At 50.9% G+C, this 17,126-nt stretch overlaps 2 protein-coding genes across 6 annotated transcripts; one reads left to right on the top strand and one right to left on the bottom strand.

The window, feature by feature from the left end:
* Positions 1 to 539: 539 nt before the first annotated feature.
* LOC112310607 (calcium release-activated calcium channel protein 1) lies at positions 540 to 1,546 on the top strand (the record flags this gene model as incomplete). Its single annotated transcript, XM_053928889.1, is given in 1 exon segment — positions 540 to 1,546. A coding segment is annotated over 1 exon segment (612 nt), but the record flags the coding sequence as incomplete, so codon positions are not given.
* Positions 1,547 to 3,292: 1,746 nt separating this feature from the next.
* On the bottom strand, positions 3,293 to 13,095 carry MORN3 (MORN repeat containing 3). 5 transcript variants are annotated; one of them, XR_006656447.3, is made up of 8 exons: positions 12,933 to 13,091; positions 10,544 to 10,717; positions 9,277 to 9,434; positions 7,617 to 7,776; positions 5,985 to 6,169; positions 5,643 to 5,729; positions 5,060 to 5,239; positions 3,297 to 4,293 (listed from the first exon to the last, which is right to left on the bottom strand). XR_006656447.3 is itself a non-coding variant. In XM_045201072.3 (7 exons), exons 2-6 carry the CDS (start codon positions 10,686 to 10,688, stop codon positions 5,649 to 5,651), a joined length of 729 nt encoding a protein of 242 aa, XP_045057007.1. In that variant the 5' UTR covers positions 10,689 to 10,708; positions 12,933 to 13,095; the 3' UTR covers positions 3,293 to 5,239; positions 5,643 to 5,648. The 5 variants fall into 5 exon arrangements, 4 of the variants coding, with proteins under 4 accessions (XP_045057007.1, XP_045057006.1, XP_045057008.1 ...); XM_045201072.3 differs by having other exon boundaries at positions 3,293 to 5,239; positions 10,544 to 10,708; positions 12,933 to 13,095; XM_045201071.3 differs by having other exon boundaries at positions 3,293 to 5,239; positions 12,923 to 13,094.
* Between the last annotated feature and the right edge of the window lie 4,031 nt (positions 13,096 to 17,126).

Below are 17,126 nucleotides of genomic sequence, written 5' to 3'. Positions count from 1 at the left end.
ACCCCTCTGCTGGAGAATAGGAGCACGAGGCCAACAGGGAGGGTGGCGGATGGTTGCTTTTTCTTTTTAATACAAACTTTTTATCATAGTAATACAGACATAAAACCATTTTAACCATTTGTGGTGTTTTGCTTTTAATGCCTGGCTGAGTGGTAAGAGCAATGTATGCTATTGGGGAGATGTTTGCCATGCGCCGGGAGCTCTCATTTAATTGCTAAAATAATCCTACAGATGAATATGATGTTCCTGTTTTACAAATAAGAAAGTTGCAGCTCAGAGAGGTTCAGTGACATTCCCAAGGCCATGTAGCTATTGGGCAGCAGAACTGGGATTCAAACCCAGGCAGCCTGCTTCTTAACTAGTACTTTCTGCAGCTTCTTAACCCCGTGTAGGTGAGTCTAATGATCCCCATTATACAACTGTGGAAACTGAGGCTCAGAGAGACCACGTGACTTGCCCAGGGTCCCAGAGTTTGACAGAAGGAAACTCTGTGGGCCATGACTGCCCTGGCGCTCAGCCTGCCTCTTCCCTACCCCCAGGTGGCAATGGTGGAAGTGCAGCTGGACGCTGACCACGACTACCCGCCGGGGCTGCTCATCGCCTTCAGTGCCTGCACGACAGTGCTCGTGGCCGTGCACCTGTTCGCGCTCATGATCAGTACCTGCATCCTGCCCAACATTGAGGCAGTGAGCAACGTGCACAACCTCAACTCGGTCAAGGAGTCGCCCCACGAGCGCATGCATCGCCACATCGAGCTAGCCTGGGCCTTCTCCACTGTCATCGGCACACTGCTTTTCCTGGCCGAGGTCGTGCTCCTCTGCTGGGTCAAGTTCTTGCCCCTCAAGAAGCAGCCGGGCCAGCCACGGCCCACCAGCAAGCCCCCAGCCGCTGGTGGGGACACAGATGTCAGCGATGACAGCACAGGCGGCATCACCCCGGGCCAGGCCGCTGCCATCGCCTCTACCACCATCATGGTCCCCTTCGGCCTCGTCTTCATCGTCTTTGCTGTCCACTTCTACCGCTCACTGGTCAGCCATAAGACGGACCGACAGTTCCAGGAGCTCAACGAGTTGGCAGAGTTCGCTCGCTTGCAGGACCAGCTGGACCACAGAGGGGACCACCCCCTGACTCCCGGCAGCCACTATGCCTAAGCCCTCCTTGGCCTGGGCACTTCCTAGCTTTGGCCTTAGGCCCTTCCCCAAGACCTTGTCCTGCTCCAGCCTCAAGGACAGCCTGCACAGGGTGCGGGCATTTGTCAGGGGGCAGAGAGTGGAGGGGAGAGGCTCTTTTTAAAGAGAAATAACTGCACTCTGAAACTTTCCTCTAAGAGAATAAGCACTTCCTGTTCTTCCAGCTCTGGGTTCACCTCTGTTAGGAGGCCACTGATGGGAGCCAGAACCGGGACAAATGCTCCCTTTGTCCCTCCTCCTTGCCCATGCCAGTGCCATCTGGATGCTTCCTGTCCTTTCAGTCTTGACCTCCCGCTCCCCATTCAGTGTTGAGTGTGTGCGTGCATGTGTGACACATAAATATACTCATAAGGGACGCCTCCTCTTGTGTCTATATTTGTTGGGTCAGGGCAGCCTGGCATTATTTCTCTTGGTGCCTCGATCAGGTGAGCCTTTAAGCAGATTATTTTTTTCAACATTTTGAGAAATTTCAAACCTACAAAAAAGTTGCATGAACAGTAACTGAAAATACATATGCGGTCAGTTCTTGTTATTCGTGGTAGTTCTGTAAAATTACCGTGAGCACTAAATCAGTGGTTACTGAACCAACGCTCCTATGGGAAGTACAGGGTTAGGGTTCCTGCAAGTCTCTGGTCACAATATTTCTGTCAACTGGTCAATACATAACCTTGTTTTATGTATGTTTCTATTTAAAGACACCTTATTTAATATATATTGTTGATTCATTGGCATTGAATTTAGGGCCGCTTACCTACCTGGCACAGCCATTTTCTCTAAGGCACATCACAGCCTTCCTGCACTCAGGTACACGAGACAGCAAGCACTTCAGCACCGGAGGGTGGGTCTAAACGGCGAAATCAACAAAAGGCACAAGACATAAAAAATGTGGCCCTTCATAGACTGAAAAGGATGCTTGTTCACAGTATGAGAGCTGAAGCAACGCAGAGGGTTTCCTTACTCAACTTCAGTAAGCAAATTTGCAAACACAGAAGCCCTGAGCGATGAGGATCACGTGTCCTCCCTGCCCCTGGGCTACATGGGTTAGTTTCAGCTATCGTGATCCTTCGTGCTTAAATACTTCCTCCTAAAACCAAGAATATTCTCCTGTGTAACCACAGTTCAGTGATCAAACTCAGGAAATCTGGCATTGATACAATCCTAATAGGACATTCACGTTCACTTTCCTACTTGTCCCAAACATGTCCTTTCTAGCAGTGCTTTTTTCCACCCAGGGTCATGGCCTTCCATTGAGATGGAACAGCCTCTCTTGTCCTTTATGACATGGACATTTTTGAGGCGCCCAACCCTGTGGCTGGTATTTAGAATGTCACCTCGGTCTGGTTTCTCTGATGGTTTGTCATTTCTGCAGTCAGGTTGTGCACTTTGGCAGGCATATTTGTCTCCATTTTGCAGATGACAGAATTGATGCCCAAAGAGGTTAAGTAATTGGCCAGAATTTGAACCTAGAAAGTCTGGCCCAGAGCCTGGACACTCAGAAATCTTACATGGGAGGATTCTGGCTTTGCCTAAGAAATCGGAAGGCCCAGCAGTAGCACTGCGCCCACCTTCTCGTGGAGCAGTAATGTGCAGGAACTGAGTTGTAGCCACCCTCTTCCTCAGGACACACGTTTGCCACAGTCCCCCCTACTCCCTTTTGTATTACACCAAGCCGGCTTCATCTGTGCTGCTTGCTTGGCCCCCAAGGACCTTTGAGTTTGAGAGTTCTGTCTGCCTCAGCACGTGGGGTTTATAAATACAAAGCACTCTGGCTAAAGTGAAAGTCGGTGGGGGAAAGTGTGGCCTTAAGGTCTTGTCCTGTACAAACTTGAACGTGGCCAACAGCAGCTTTGTGGGCTGAGTGGGGAAGGGGGCCATCCTTTTTCCTATTTCAGCGTCTTGCCTCCATCCTGCATCATACACACCAGGGCTCACCCCTCCCCCGCTCCTGGGTGGCCTGAACTGAGAAGAATAATTAGGACAGGATCAGGGTCCCTGTGTGAAACTGCCCACTGCTGCCCAGAGAAGACAAAAGTATCTTCTGTGCATCCTCAAGAGATCTGCCTCCCCACCTCTGAGGAGACCTAGAATCCCAATGGAATAATTTCTGGTCTGTGACTGTAGTAGGTTTCCTTTCCTGAACTGCCCTGAACTCCAGAGTCACCACATTGTCCTGTAAAATGCAGATATCCAAGCCCTTCCCCTCGGTTTGTCTGATTCTCTCTTTTTTTCTTCATTGCATTTTTTCCCATTACCATTTAATCTCCCTATGATTCTGTATTTTTAACAAGCATTCCAGGTACTCAAACCCAGGCAACTTAAGGAAATGCTGTTAGTTAAGAACAGTCTTTCATTTCAGTTTTATTCATATTTTGAACAGAGGATACATTCACATGGTTCCAAATGCACGGTGAAAAGTTGCCCTCCGCTGTTCGCAGTTCTCACCAGGGACACCCATCCGTTGCCAGTTCACTCTGCTTCCCAGAGAGAGTTTATACGTCAACCTGCACGTACCCCTGTTTTCTGAAAAAATGGTACCCTGTACACACTGTTCTGGACCTTAACAGCAGATAAGTGCACGTGTGAGTACAGTCACTTTCTAGGTGGTAGCTTGTGGACCTCCCTGGACCTCATTTTCCTCCTCTAAAATGGGACGAGTAATAGCAGAATGTCATAGGTTGTTGAGGGTCGGGATAGGACACAAATAAAGCTGTCGGCATAGGACCTGGCACCCGAGTGAGCACTCTGAGTCTATCTGGTTAATTCCGTGTCCCGAGGAGGCCAGGCTCAGCTTCCTGGTGTCAGGTATAGACCTGTGTGGCTTGGGTCAGGCCACCCGGTTACGATTTAGAGGCAGAACCTCGACAGTGTCAGTGAGCATTTATTGAGCCTTTACTATGCGCCAGGTGCTTGGTGAAGCCTTCGTACCTCATGGTATTTCAGGATTCCACTGTGGAGAGCGGACTGAATCATTCTTTGGTAGAGTGTTTATATTGTAGCTGACAAACCAAATGCCCCCGGAGAAGGGTGCCATGTTTGATCCTCACAGTAACCACAACACTGGGTGGTAAGTACCGTTATTGTTGCATAGTAGAGGAGAGGAAACCTGGAGAACAGAGAGGTGGGGTGACATACCCAAGGCCACACAGCTAGTAAGTCACACTGGATTCACACCCAGGCGATCTGACTGCAGAGCTCCTGTCCCTCCTCCTTAAGTAAGAGTCCGAGTCCCTTATCACGCAGGAATGTCGTCTACATGAGAATTATGCAGAGCCCTTCCCAGACATCTCTTCACAATTAACCTCGATACATGTTAGTCAGCATGATGACATCTGTGAGCAAACCCACAAAACGCCCCTGTGGGACCTCTGAAGTCCCATGTTACAGAGGCAGCACTGGGGTTACTTGCCAAGGGTCACAAATCCTGTAAGTTGGGGGTTCTTGGCCCTGGCTCTACGTCAGAATCATCTGGGAAAGATTTTGAACGCCCAGGCCTCACCCCAGTCGAATGAGAAGTTCCGGGCGTGGATCCTGGGCATCTGGCTTTTAGGGCTCCCACGGGATTCCAAAGTTGAGAGCCCTTGTGTTCAACCAAGAAGCCAGGTCAGGTTTAACCCCAGATCTTAGGGACCAGTGTGACCAGATGCTGGCTTTCCTGTCTCTGGAGTATTTCAAGAGTGCAGAGACCCGGAGCCACCTCCCCCCTACCGCTGACCCCCTTAGGGTCAAGCCTGCCTCTTCTCTACCTCAAATCCCTTCATGCCTCCCCTGCCCCCCAAACCTCACACTACCAGCCCCAGGCTAATGCCACCAGGTGCTCCTTTATTCTCATGCACTCAGGGATAGGGTCCTAGAATGAAGCAAGAGGGTACCGAAGGCCAGCTGGAGAGAGAAGCACTGGCACCCTGTTGGCAAAGGTTAATCCAGTGCTGGGAGGAGCGAGGTGCCAAGGGTGTGCCGGAGTCACAGCGTACTCCTCCAGTGGGAGCCGCACCGGTCTGAGCAGTTGGGTGACGTGAGTTTGACTTTCTCCTGAAGCTCTGGTAGTCTCCCTGCAGAGGCGAAGGGATGGTGGAAGCTGGCTTTTCAGACACTGTATCAACGCCCTCCCCTTGGACCCCACTTACACCCACAGCAGGAGGGGCTAGGGCTGAATGGGCCCACAGGACAGATGTGCAGGTGGCGGCCAGGCGCAAACCACCCTACGGGCATTCGGGGGCGAGCCTGCCACCTGACCCCAAGCAGTGTTCCTCCCAGTGAGCCCAGGGTACAAATGGGAGGGCTGGGCAGAACTGCAATGAGCTGATCTTCAGCAAAATGAGTTCTAAAGGCGAGGAACCAGAAAGGACCAGTGGGACTGCAGAAGGAAACCCACCTTCTCTGGTCCCGGCTCTGAGGAGACCCCAGGGGCTGCCTCACTTACATAGAGGGTGACAGGTGTGCCCATCCCCTCACCTGGCATCAGTCTCCTTGTTTTTCCTCTGCCTTCTTGAACATGGCCAAGGCTTCCTCTAGCACGCCATCAGGGTCTAGAATTTCAACCTGGGGGGAGGCAGCAGAGGTGGGTTTGAGGCGCATAGAAGTCCCAGGCTGCCAATTTTATTAGATGCTGCCTGCTTTTGGCGGTGCTGACAGCCTTGTGGGGTGCCGCCTGCCTCCCTGGAGTTGCCGAAAACAAAACCTTGTCTGTTCACTAGTTGGACTGAGCTGGGCCAGGCCAGGCTGGGTGTGGCTGGGGGGTGTTCTTTTCTGTCTCTTTCTGGGTGTGGTCACAGCGCCCTGGTGAGAGCTGCCCACCTTAGGAATGGGGAACTGGGTGGGCTCAGGGGCTTCATCGCGGCCAAAGTCGATCATTGTGCCACACTTGGCCACATCGTCCACCCAGAAGCCTTCGAACAGCTGACCGTGGTTCAGGTGGAAGAAACGCCCCGACCCGTTTTTCAAGCCTCGCTGCCAGTGGCCCTCGTAGCGGTTCCCATTCTCTGGAAGAAAGGACAGAGGTGTGGGTGCTGGGCACAGCACACCAGGCCAGACTACTAGGCTAGTCCCTCCACCATGCCCTGCTGGCCCTCTGCCACTTAAGTTTTTAGGAGACTGGGCTCCGGGTTCCTCACCAAGAGCACCTGCTATGTGCCAGGCACTGGGGAAACAGTGAGGAACAAGAGAGACACAGTTCCGGTCCTAATGTGGCTCACGGTCTAAAGGGACAATACCACCAGCTTTATAGACTGAGTACTATGGGTCACGCCCTGTTTTAAGCACTTGACAGAGACCCCCTCATCTAACCTTTCTCACAGTCCTATGAAGTGGGCACTACTATTATTCCCATTTTACAGGTGAGAAGCAGGCACAGAAAGGCAAAGTTTATGATTAGAAACTCCCCATGATTATACACCTGGTGCTCAAAAGGAAAGGAAACTGGTGCTGAGAAGAAAGAGGGGAATGTGCTGTAGGCGGAGTGGGCGGAGGAGGCCTCTCTGAGGTGAAGACAATGCAAAGGTCTGGGCATCACCTTTCTCTTCCAGGGAAAGGGACCAGCAGTGCAAAGTCCCTGAGGCAGAAAGTGTGGGAACTGAAGGGAAGTGAGTATGGCTGAAACCAAGGGGGTCCAGGGGAGGGGGGTGGGAGGTGAAGCTGGAGGGGCAAGCAGGGCCAGGATGTGTGGGCCCCCAGACCACAGGCAGTCTGAACTCATTCCAAGGGCAATAGGGAGCTATGGGAAGTGTAACGCTGGGCAGTGACAAGTCCAATTTGGAAAAAGCTCCCTCGGGTTGTTATGTAGAGAATAGATTAAGTCCTTACACCAGTGTGGGCTTCTCTTCACTCTTTGCTGGGGGAATATTTTCCCTAGTTCAATGCATATCCGGCAGCTTCTCTTCCTTCAGGTCTCTGTTCAAAGGTTGCCTCCTGAGGAAGGCACTCCCTGACTCCTGACCCTCACCAGCTCCCTTGTCATTCTCCAACACACCTTCCTATTTGTTTAAGGTGAATTCCTTAGCACTTTTTGCCCTCACAACTAACAGACTGTGTGACCTTGATCAAGTGACTTAACCTCTCTGGTGCCTCGTTCATTTGTAGGGTGCGGCCAGGAGTGCCAATGCTATCGAATTGTAGTGAGGATTAAATGGGGTCATGGCTGTGTAAGTGTAGCTATGATTGTTATGACCATAAGAGAATGTCTTACTTGTTCATTTTTATTGTTAGGCTCTCCTTTTAGAGTATAAGCTCCCTTAGGGCAGGGATCTGGTCCTATTGTTCCCCTTAACCCACACTGGAGCAGGGCTTTGCGGGGGGAATGGCTTGATGGGGGCGCAGTCAGGCAGAGCCCAGAGGAGTGGGGCCCTGGAGGACTAAAGCCTGGTGGGCGTGGCCATCAGGGATGGGGGCGTGGTCGTGTAGGCGTGGTCATCGGGTGGGCGGGGCACTCACTCTGGCGTAACATGCCCTCCCCGTCGGGCTTGTCGTTCCACCATTGGCCTTCGTAAATGTCACCATCACTGTAGTACATGCGGCCCCACCCGCTGCGCTGGTTGCAACACCACTCACCTTCGTAATACTCTTTGGGTCCGAAAAACTGGATCCCATAGCCCTGAAAGCATGAAGGTAAACCTGTTCATTTCATGCCCCCCCCCCCACTACCACTAGGAAAGCCCCATCATCCTCCCTGGTACCCAGTACACACACCTGGGCATCTTCCTTGCTTCCTCTCTCAGTCCTGCACCGTGTGAGGAAAAATCACTCCAGGCTGCCCATTTCCCTCTGCTACTCAATTCATGAAGCGCACGGTTCTTTCTCCCCTCCTCACTGGTCCCTTCTTCTACTCTCTCATTTTCCCCGCCCTCATGCATCCTCCATACAGCAGCTAGAAGGATCTTTTACATCAGCCATCTGATTATGTTAACCCCAACTCTGATCTGACCCTATTAAAAGTAACAGTTGCCTCTGAGGATCAGATCAAAGCTATGGACTTTCTCCCCAGAAAAATGAACATCAACACCACCATACTCAGCATCCAACTACAGAGAATCATGTACAGATCACACCCAAGGAGGTTGGGTGAAGCAGCTCAAGCTTCCTGATTCCCCACCAACACAAGGCCCACACCTACAACCCCTCTCACCCCCACCCCTTTGGGCACACACACCTTGCCAACATATCCTTCCTTGTGTTACTCCAAGGTTAACTGTACTTTTTTTAATGTCACCTCCTACAGGAAGCCTGCCGTGAATGAATGCTCAATAATCTTCCTCTGGGTTCCCTGTGCAAACCGCTATCCTAACACTGTGTTATATGTACATTGTTTATTTTGAGGTCTCTCTCCCCACTGGCCAATGAACAATTTGACAGCAGAGATCATGAAATCCTGGGCCCTGCCACTTGCCAGCAGTATGACCCCAAGCAAAGCAGTTCACCTCTCTGAGCTTGTTTCCTCATTAGTAAATGGGGGGATGATGATGATGATGATGATGATGATGATGATGTGAGGGTTAGCTGAAGTAAAATATCATGTTCCAAGATTGCAACAGCAGTTCAATAGCAATATTATATTTTTATGTTACCACGGCCTATGGTGAGGATTTGAGTGTTTATGGGTGAGGACATGCCTCTGGTTAGCTTCTACCCCTGGGACCTGGGACCTTCCTCTCCTGTTCCATGTCTAAGGGTGTGGCCTCAGCTTTCCTGCTTCCACTCTTCCTACCCTCCTCTTATCCTGGCCCAACAGAACGGGGATTCTCAGAAAGGGCTGCCCAGGGAAAAGAAAGCCAGGAAATGAGTGGAGGAGAAGGGGGAGGAGGTTCTCCCCCACCCCCAGCCCCCAGCCTGGCTGGCTTCTTGTAGCCACAGGATTTCAAATGCTCCTCCCTGGGCCCTCTCCTCTGGCTTCCTGTTTCCTGGGTTTTGTTCTGAGAAGGCTGGCGATTCCCCCACCCTTCCTTCTACCCACACAGTACCCCTGTTCTCCCCTCAAACCCACACCCCCTTTTCTCCCAGGCCTCTCTGACTCCTCCCCCTACACACACACACACACACACACACACACACAGCCTGCTTTCGGCCCATGCCCCAGGGCATGATAGGAACCACTCACCGATTTCTTACCGCCTTTCCACCAGCCCGAGTATACTCTCCTGTTCTTTCCCGTCTCTGGGTCAGGAAGGCTGAGAGTGCCATAGCCGTCTTGCTTCCCAGACTTCCAGTCCCCCTCATAGACGGCCCCTGTCTTCTTCCAGATCTGCGTTCCTTTCCCTGATGACACACAGATGGGCCAGCACTGCAGACATGGCCACATGGGGCTGGGGGGCAGTTGCTGGGTCTGCCTGGGCCTCAGGGGCCCCTAGACTTGGTGACTCTTGAAGACTGGGATAGAGTCTGTGCCTTGTCTCTAGACCCCAGCACCTGGGAAAGCCCCAAGAAAGTTCCATTTCCACAAACAGTGGTCTCCCGACTTTTGCCTTGAAGCCAGACACATAGCAAACCCCAAGTCAGTTTCATCTCTTAATAGTACGGGACCAAACCTGCAACCCAGGCATGCGCCCTGACTGGGAATCGAACTGGTGACCTTTCACCTTGTAAGACAACGGCCAACCAACTGAGCCACACTGGTCAGGGCATTATTCCTATTTTACAGAAGGGGGAACGGAGGCTCAGAATGGTGTGTGATCACTCAAGGTCATAGGTGGTGGACCTAAGATTCTCATCCAGGTTTATGGACTCAAAAGCACTTAATGCGGGAAAGCAGGAGGAAAGAGTGGTTAAGAGCATAGAATCTGGAATTGTGAGACTGGAGTGAAAAGTCATGCCACCTTCTTAAAATAAAAGCTTTTTTTTTCGTCAGGTCTTAATTTGTATCACAAGGACCCCTGCACCCTCCACTGGTTAGGCCCAGAGCCCAATCCAGTTAAAGTCTAAGCCCCAGCTACTTGGGGTGGGGTGGGGGGCGTTCTCCTCCCCCTGTTGGTCAGACTCCATGTCAGGGCTGAGTTCGAAGATCAGACTCCCAACAGCAGGCTGGTTTCCGGGGCCTGCCTTTCCTTCCTGTTAGGCAGGCCCACGCTTAGCCAAGGCCTCAGAGGGTAGGGACGGAGCTGAGTCCCCTGAGCCCCAGCTATGGCTGGGGCTGCCATCTCAAGGCTGCTCTGTGCCCCGCTGGTCCCTGAGACTTTCTCTCAGCTGAAGTCAGGCTGAGTTCCTTTCCAGAACTGCAGCATGTGGGGGCTCCTGGCTGGTCCAGGTCAGCACTTACCCCTTGGAGGAGCCTCGGGGACATATCTTATGTCCCCAGTGAGCTCTGAAAGCTGTTTTCTTGGTCCAAACCCCACAGTTGCTGTCTGAGCCCCCGAGGGTCCCCCACTCACCATGTTTCACGTTGTCCTTCCACTCGCCCACATAGCAGTCGCCACTGACAGTGTACACCTGGTGTCTCAGTCCGTTTTTCTGGGCCTTTTGGTCCCATCCCTTCCACAGGGGCTCTGACTTTTGTAGGCACTTGGAGATAGGCATGTTGGCTGCTTCTTCAGGGCCTGAGGGTGCTGGAGAAAGGTTAGGGACATTGAGGGCTCAGCGTGCCCCTCATTATGCCAGTGTTCTGGGGCTTCCACGGGAGGCACCTGTCTGAGCTCAAGTGGGGTGAGTCATGTGTGTGTTTTGAGTCCTTGGGGCAGATGAACTGCCTTGGGAGGGGATCCTTTTGTGCTGGACTGACCCTGGGCTGTCTTCTCCCTTGCTTCTCCAGGGGTGCCCTTGGGGGGAGGGGGGGCCTGATGACACAATTGCTTGGGAAACCAGGGAAACCAGTAGAGCAGTTGGGTTTGTGATGGCATCAGGAAGAAACTATCCTCAGGCAGGAGGTGATGGTCACATATTTAAAAACCAGTATGACCAGTCAGAGTGGATGCTGGCCCTAAGGCTAGAACTTGGCTTGGAGCACCCCCCCCACTCCCCGCTGTGGTGAGGACCACAATCCATTCCAGGGGAGTGGGGGGTTGAGGTAGCCATGCCACCCTGGGCCAGCAGACAGCTGCTGTGGCACAGCCCACAGGGACACCCCTTACACACACACCAGCCTGGCACCCAGCTCTTTAGCCCCCTTGGTCTCGTATCATCCGTCTGGCGGATGGAATGATGAAAAAGTCCAGGGGCTGACTTTGCAGGGTTTACAAGCTGTCAAGAGAGCCCACCAACTGAAGATATTGCTTCTAGGGTGACCAACTGTCCCCATATGGCTGGGACTGAGGGGTTTCCCTAGGGCTTTGGACTTTCAGCAAAAACTGAAACAATCCTGGCCACATCAGGATGGTTGGTCACTCTTCCACATCTGACCTCTGGCCCCTGCCTTGGTCCTCTACCTGCCTGCCTCATCGCCTGGCTAGGTTTTTCCATCAGACCCAGCTCCCCTCCCCGCCCTGCCTAGCCAAGTTGCAGAGAGACTTCAGGTGGTCTAGGGCCTCTCCCCAGTCAGGCAGCCCCCTGTCTGTGCTCTTCATGTCCCCAGGATCTCCAGTGCAGACATTCACATCCCCCTGTCTGTCTCCATGGGGCTTGTGCCAGGTGATAAAGATGGTCCCTTCCGAAGCTGGGAATCCCTGTTCCACATTAGCAAATACTACCTATTCCACCCCCCTCGAGCCCGGGGAACGCACACGTGCACACACAGGCACACACCAGCAGTGCTAGCAGCAGGGGCTAGTGAAATATTTGACCATGAGCACGCAGGGCTACTGACCAATCAGACAATCAGAATGACCTCCAGGCTGATCAGATTCCAGGAGATCACGGTGTCCCAGGCATCTACCCACCCAGGGCCAACGTCACAGGTATGCAACCTAAGCAGTCGCAGAGGGCCCTGACCTTAGAAGGGCTATGCTTGGTTTACTTCTCTAGGGCCACTGTTTTGAAATTCTTATAGATATGTTCTGAACAAGGGCCCTGTATATTCCTTTTGCACTGCCCCCCCCCCCCCCCCCACCAAGGAGTTCCTTCCATTGGACCACAGCAGGGAACTCCAGAGGTCTGACCAGGCTGACCAACCACACGGGCTGGTACAGATCTTGAGGATCAAGCCTAGAAATAGAGAGAGTCACTCCAAGCAACAGAATCAGCAAGGGCAACAGCTGGGAGGGGATAACATTTAGTGTTTTTCATTTGTCTCCCATTTCCAAGTACTACCTGTATTGTGCTGAATCTTGATATTGAAATGAATTCCCTTGTACAAATAAATAATTTTACCAAGAAAGAGACTTTGCATAGCATTACTATAAAGGGAAAACAAGTGTCAGGTTCCCGAAGGGGAAGGTAACTATAAAAATAAAAATAGTGAAGAGAAACCAATTTGTCTGAGCGAGATTGAGATTAGCAAATGTTCAGAAAGGTGTCAATGCCATATCAGCCCCGAACTGACACTTTCTCGTTGGTTTACTCAGAATTGTAACCTAGAATCTAGTAACTTTCTTACGATGTCACTGGGGGTTACTTAAAGCCTCATCAGAGTAATACAAACTCAGCCAGGCCCGTGCATCAGCCGGCACTTTCGGGAACACAGATTCTACTAGAGCGGAGGCTGAGGACTGAATACAGGAGCCTCTGGAAAAGAAAGCTTTGCAACGCGGTGCGCGGACCCTGCCTGAGTTGTTTTAATACTGAATAACAATAATTACTGCAAGGGGAAGGTGGAGGGGGCCAAGGAGGCCAAGGGGTCCGTCCCAAGCCCCTGCCCGGTCCCACCTGCGCCCTCTCACCTGCACTCACCTGCCAAGCGGAGCCTGGATCCGGAGTTCTCAAGCAGGAACCGAGGGGTCGCAGCCTCCAGCCTCTTAGCAGCCGAAAGCACACACGCACACACACACGCGCGCGCACACACACACACACACGTCCAGGGCCGCAGCCAGGGTCGCTATGGCAACGTACAGCTACAGCAAAATCCTCTGGCAAGTGCCCGCCCCTTCCTGCGGAGACAGTGTGCTCTCTGGTCTGCGCGTAGGGAAGCGTGCAGGTCCTCCCGCGTCCGGGGAAGGAAGTCTGCAGGCCCGTGGAGGTCGAGTGCCGGCTGGTGCACCCACCTGGTGGCCAAAAATGTACGGAGCGAGAGTCACGGTGTGCTCAGGGAGGTTATTCCCCTTTGCATCCCCATCCCTCTCCAGTCTGGGGATCCCCAGAGCAAATACAACTCCGGAAGCAAGGGTTAAAGGTGGTTCTGCCGAGATGCAAAGTCGAAGCGACAGAATTTGCAGGGAAAACCAATGTCACAGGGGTGCTTAGTCTCCTGGGGGTTTGCTAGCCGACTTTGAGACTTTGAGGGAGGTTTTATAGCCTCGCCGACCCTGGAAGACGCATACCCGTTACATGAACTCCAGTAGGCCCAGGTCACTCAGATCACAGCCTCCCAGTGGCTCCCCTTGTCACTCAAGAGTAAAAGCCAGGGTCCTAGTGGCCTTCAAAGCCCTGCTTCATCGGCCCGCCTCCCGCCTCTTTCCTCTCTGACCTTGTCCCCTACTCAGTGCTCTGGGTCTAGCTCTGCTCCAGCCCCGTGCACACTTGCTTCCAGGAAAATGCGCAGCAGTGCACACTTGCTTCCAGGAAAATGCGGAGCATGTTCCAACTTCGGGGCCTTTGCCTCTTCTGTGCCCTCTGCCAGAACTTCCTTTCCTCCAGAGAGCAGCCTGGCCAGAGGCAACGGGGCTTTCCGTCTGCGGTTCTTCTGAGGACTGTCCCAGGGCTCCTGGAGCCACTTCACTGCTTGGGCAGAGAAGTGGAAGTGACTGGGAACTGACACCCGGAAGGGTGTCCCATCGAAAATGATTGATCCAGGAGTGTGAAGGCCCTGGCTTCAACACTGCTTGAACTCAGGTGTAATTTTCTTCTTCTCCTTCTCCTTCTTCTTTTACAATTCTTTTTGTTTATTATGGTAATCTATACAGAACATAAAGGTTACTGTTTCAATTATTCTAAAGTGTACAGTTCAGTGGCAGTGAGTACATTCACAATATTGTGTAATCATTCACACTATCCTTTTCCAGGACTTTTCCATCTTCCCAAACTAAAATTCTTGTGTCCACTAAACAATAACTTTCGATTTTCCTGCCCCCCAGCCCCTGGTAACCTCTATTCCACTCACTGTCTCTGTGAATCGGCCTATTCCGGGTGCCTCGTTTCACTGGATTCCTACAATATTTGTTGAAGTGTAATTTTTGTTCCTGTGAGTGCTCCATTGCTTTGCTCTTCACTCCCATTGGAAAGAGAATTTTGCTCTGATTTCCACACTTATCATTTATAGTTAATTTGTTGAGTGTGTGCCTCTCTCAGAGATGGTTATTAATAGACAGAGAACTTCCACAATGTCTCTTCTTGCTTTACCCAAGGTTCTTTTGGTTGCCAGTAGAGACTCCATCTCATACCGTCCAATAAAGGAAATTTGTTAAGGATAGGAGGGTGTTGGAAAGTTGTCAACAGCAAAACCATCATCCCCCTTTATCTCTATCTCTGTCTCTCTCTCTATTTCTGTCTGCCTCTATCTCTCTACTCTCTCTCTCCTTTCTTGTTCTCATAGTCCTGGTGGAAAACAGCTGCCCCTTATAACACCTCCGTTCCAATTGCTCACAGAAATTAGTTGGCTCTGTTTGAATTCCAATCCCTAATTCCTGAGTGGCTTAGCTAGGGTCCAGAGTGGCCCTTGGGCAGTCATGCTGCTGACACTGTGGTTTTCCTCATGACATCTTCTCCTCCTCAGGTACCTGGCCAGCGTTTGCAACCCAGTCCGTCAAACTGTCCCTTGGCTTCTGGCTTTGTCCGGAGCCACCCTGCTGCCTGTGGAATGGTGCCTCCTTAGGCCAGGCTAGGACACGGTCACAAGCCTCAGTCCCTCTACTGCAAAGACCTCTTTCACAGCCCCTAATTAGACCCTGGTTCAGGAGGAGGCAGGACTGTCCCCTAGAGAAGAATTTGGGGCAGGTTAAGGCGTATCTGTAGGCCATCTGGAAGGGCAGGTCACAAATCGATGAGATTGTTTTTCCTATCAGGTCAGAATCTGGTACCATTCTTCACAAACTCCTGAGTAGTTGCCCTGGACTGGACACTCCCCGACACTGAAGCATCAGGATCATCAGGCTCGAGGGCTTCTGTCCTAAATACTCTTCTCACAACCACCTGCCCGATTGGAATGATTGGAATTTGGCTGGGTTCCTCTCAAGGACCTTGTCTGCAGGATGGGGTTGATTTCCTTGTGGTCAATCAAAAGATGAATGGATAAACAGCATGTGATCTAGCCATACAATGGGATATTATTCAGCCATAAAAAGGAATAAAGTACTAACACATGCTACAACATGGATGACCTGTGAAAACATTATGCCAAGTGAAAGAAGTCAGACACAAAAGGCCACATAGGAGCCCTGGCTGGCATGGCTCAGTGGATTGAGCACTGGTGTGCAAACCGAAAGGTCATGGGTTTGATTCCTGGCCAAGGCACATGCCTGGGTTGGGGGCCAGGTCCCTGGTTGGGGGTCTGTAAGAGGCAACCAATGACTTGCATGTCAATGTTTCTCTCCCTCTATTTCTCCCTCCCTTCCACTCTCTCTAAAAATAAATACATATTTTTTAAAGGCCACATATTATATGACTACTCTTATAGGAAATATCTAGAAGAGGCAAATCTATAGAGACAGAAAATAGATTAATAGATTAATGGGGAGGGGTGGGGGAAATTGGGAGGTAATAGTTAAAGGATGGAAAGGTTTTTTTCTTCAGTGATGAAAATATTTTAAAACTGACTATGGTGATGGTTACACAACTCTGTGAACAGACTGAAAACCATTGAATTGTGCACTTTAGAGGAATGAATTGGGTGGTCTGTGAATTCTCACAATAAAGCCTTAATCTCTGATGCAGGATGAGCGCCCTCTAGGGGCTCTCAAATGTCCAGAGTGAGTCACAGGCCACTTTAGATTTTGAGACTTCTACTAAAATAAAAATTAGAAAAATGCCTAAACAGGGTAACACAAAGTGTGGCAAATGTGGTTTAGATTTTTACTGAAGCATATAATACACATAGGAAAATAGAAATATCATCAGTGTATAGCTTGATAGATTTTTTTTTAAAAGATTTCATTTATTTTTAAAGAGTGAACGAGAGGGAGAGAAACATCACTTGTGAGAGAAACATTGATCCATTGCCTCTCCCATGCCCCCACCTGGGGACCTGGGCTGTAACCCAGGCATGTGCCCTGACTGGGAATTGCACCAGTGACCTTTTGGTTTGCAGGCCAGTGAGAGCTTGACAGATTTTTGCAAACAGAACACACCCTTTTCTGGGACTGTCTCCCTTGGGAACAATGCCAAAAATGTAAATTTGAGTCCCTTCATATTTAGGAGGCTACTTCTGAGTGACTCTATAGGACCCCTCATTTCCTCTCCATTTTCTTCTTCTTTCCTGATCTCTAGGGTTATGCTATCAGGGAGATGGGCATTCAATATTTATTTATTTTTATTGATTGATTTTAGAGAGAGAGAGGAAGGGAGGGAGAGATAAGAGAGAGAGTGACATCAATTTGTCGTTCCACTTATTTATGCATTCATTAGTTGATTCTTGTATGCGCCCTGACCAGGGATCGAATCAGCAACCTTGGCATATCAGGTCAATGCTCTAACCAACTGAGCTACCCAGCCAGGGCGTATTTAAATTTAAGTTAAATAAAAACAAACCCTCAATTCCTCAGTCACCCTAGCCACGTACCAAGTACTCAGGGGGCACATGAGGCACGTGGCTACCATATAGGACAGCAGAGACACTGAACATTTCCTTTACCGTAGGAAGTTTACCTAGACGCACTGCTTCTGAGATCTCTGTCCTCTAGCCTCTATCTCCTCCTTAGGAAAGTTTCTTTTTAACTCTTTCTCTCCACCCCAATCCTCTTTCTTTTTCTTTTAATTGGGGAAAGAAAAAAAAAG

This window comes from Desmodus rotundus, chromosome 7, assembly GCF_022682495.2.
Source record: "Desmodus rotundus isolate HL8 chromosome 7, HLdesRot8A.1, whole genome shotgun sequence".
Lineage (NCBI taxonomy): Eukaryota > Metazoa > Chordata > Mammalia > Chiroptera > Phyllostomidae > Desmodus > Desmodus rotundus.
The sequence above is the reverse complement of the archived record's forward strand: the minus strand, read 5'-3'. Positions and strand labels throughout refer to the sequence as shown.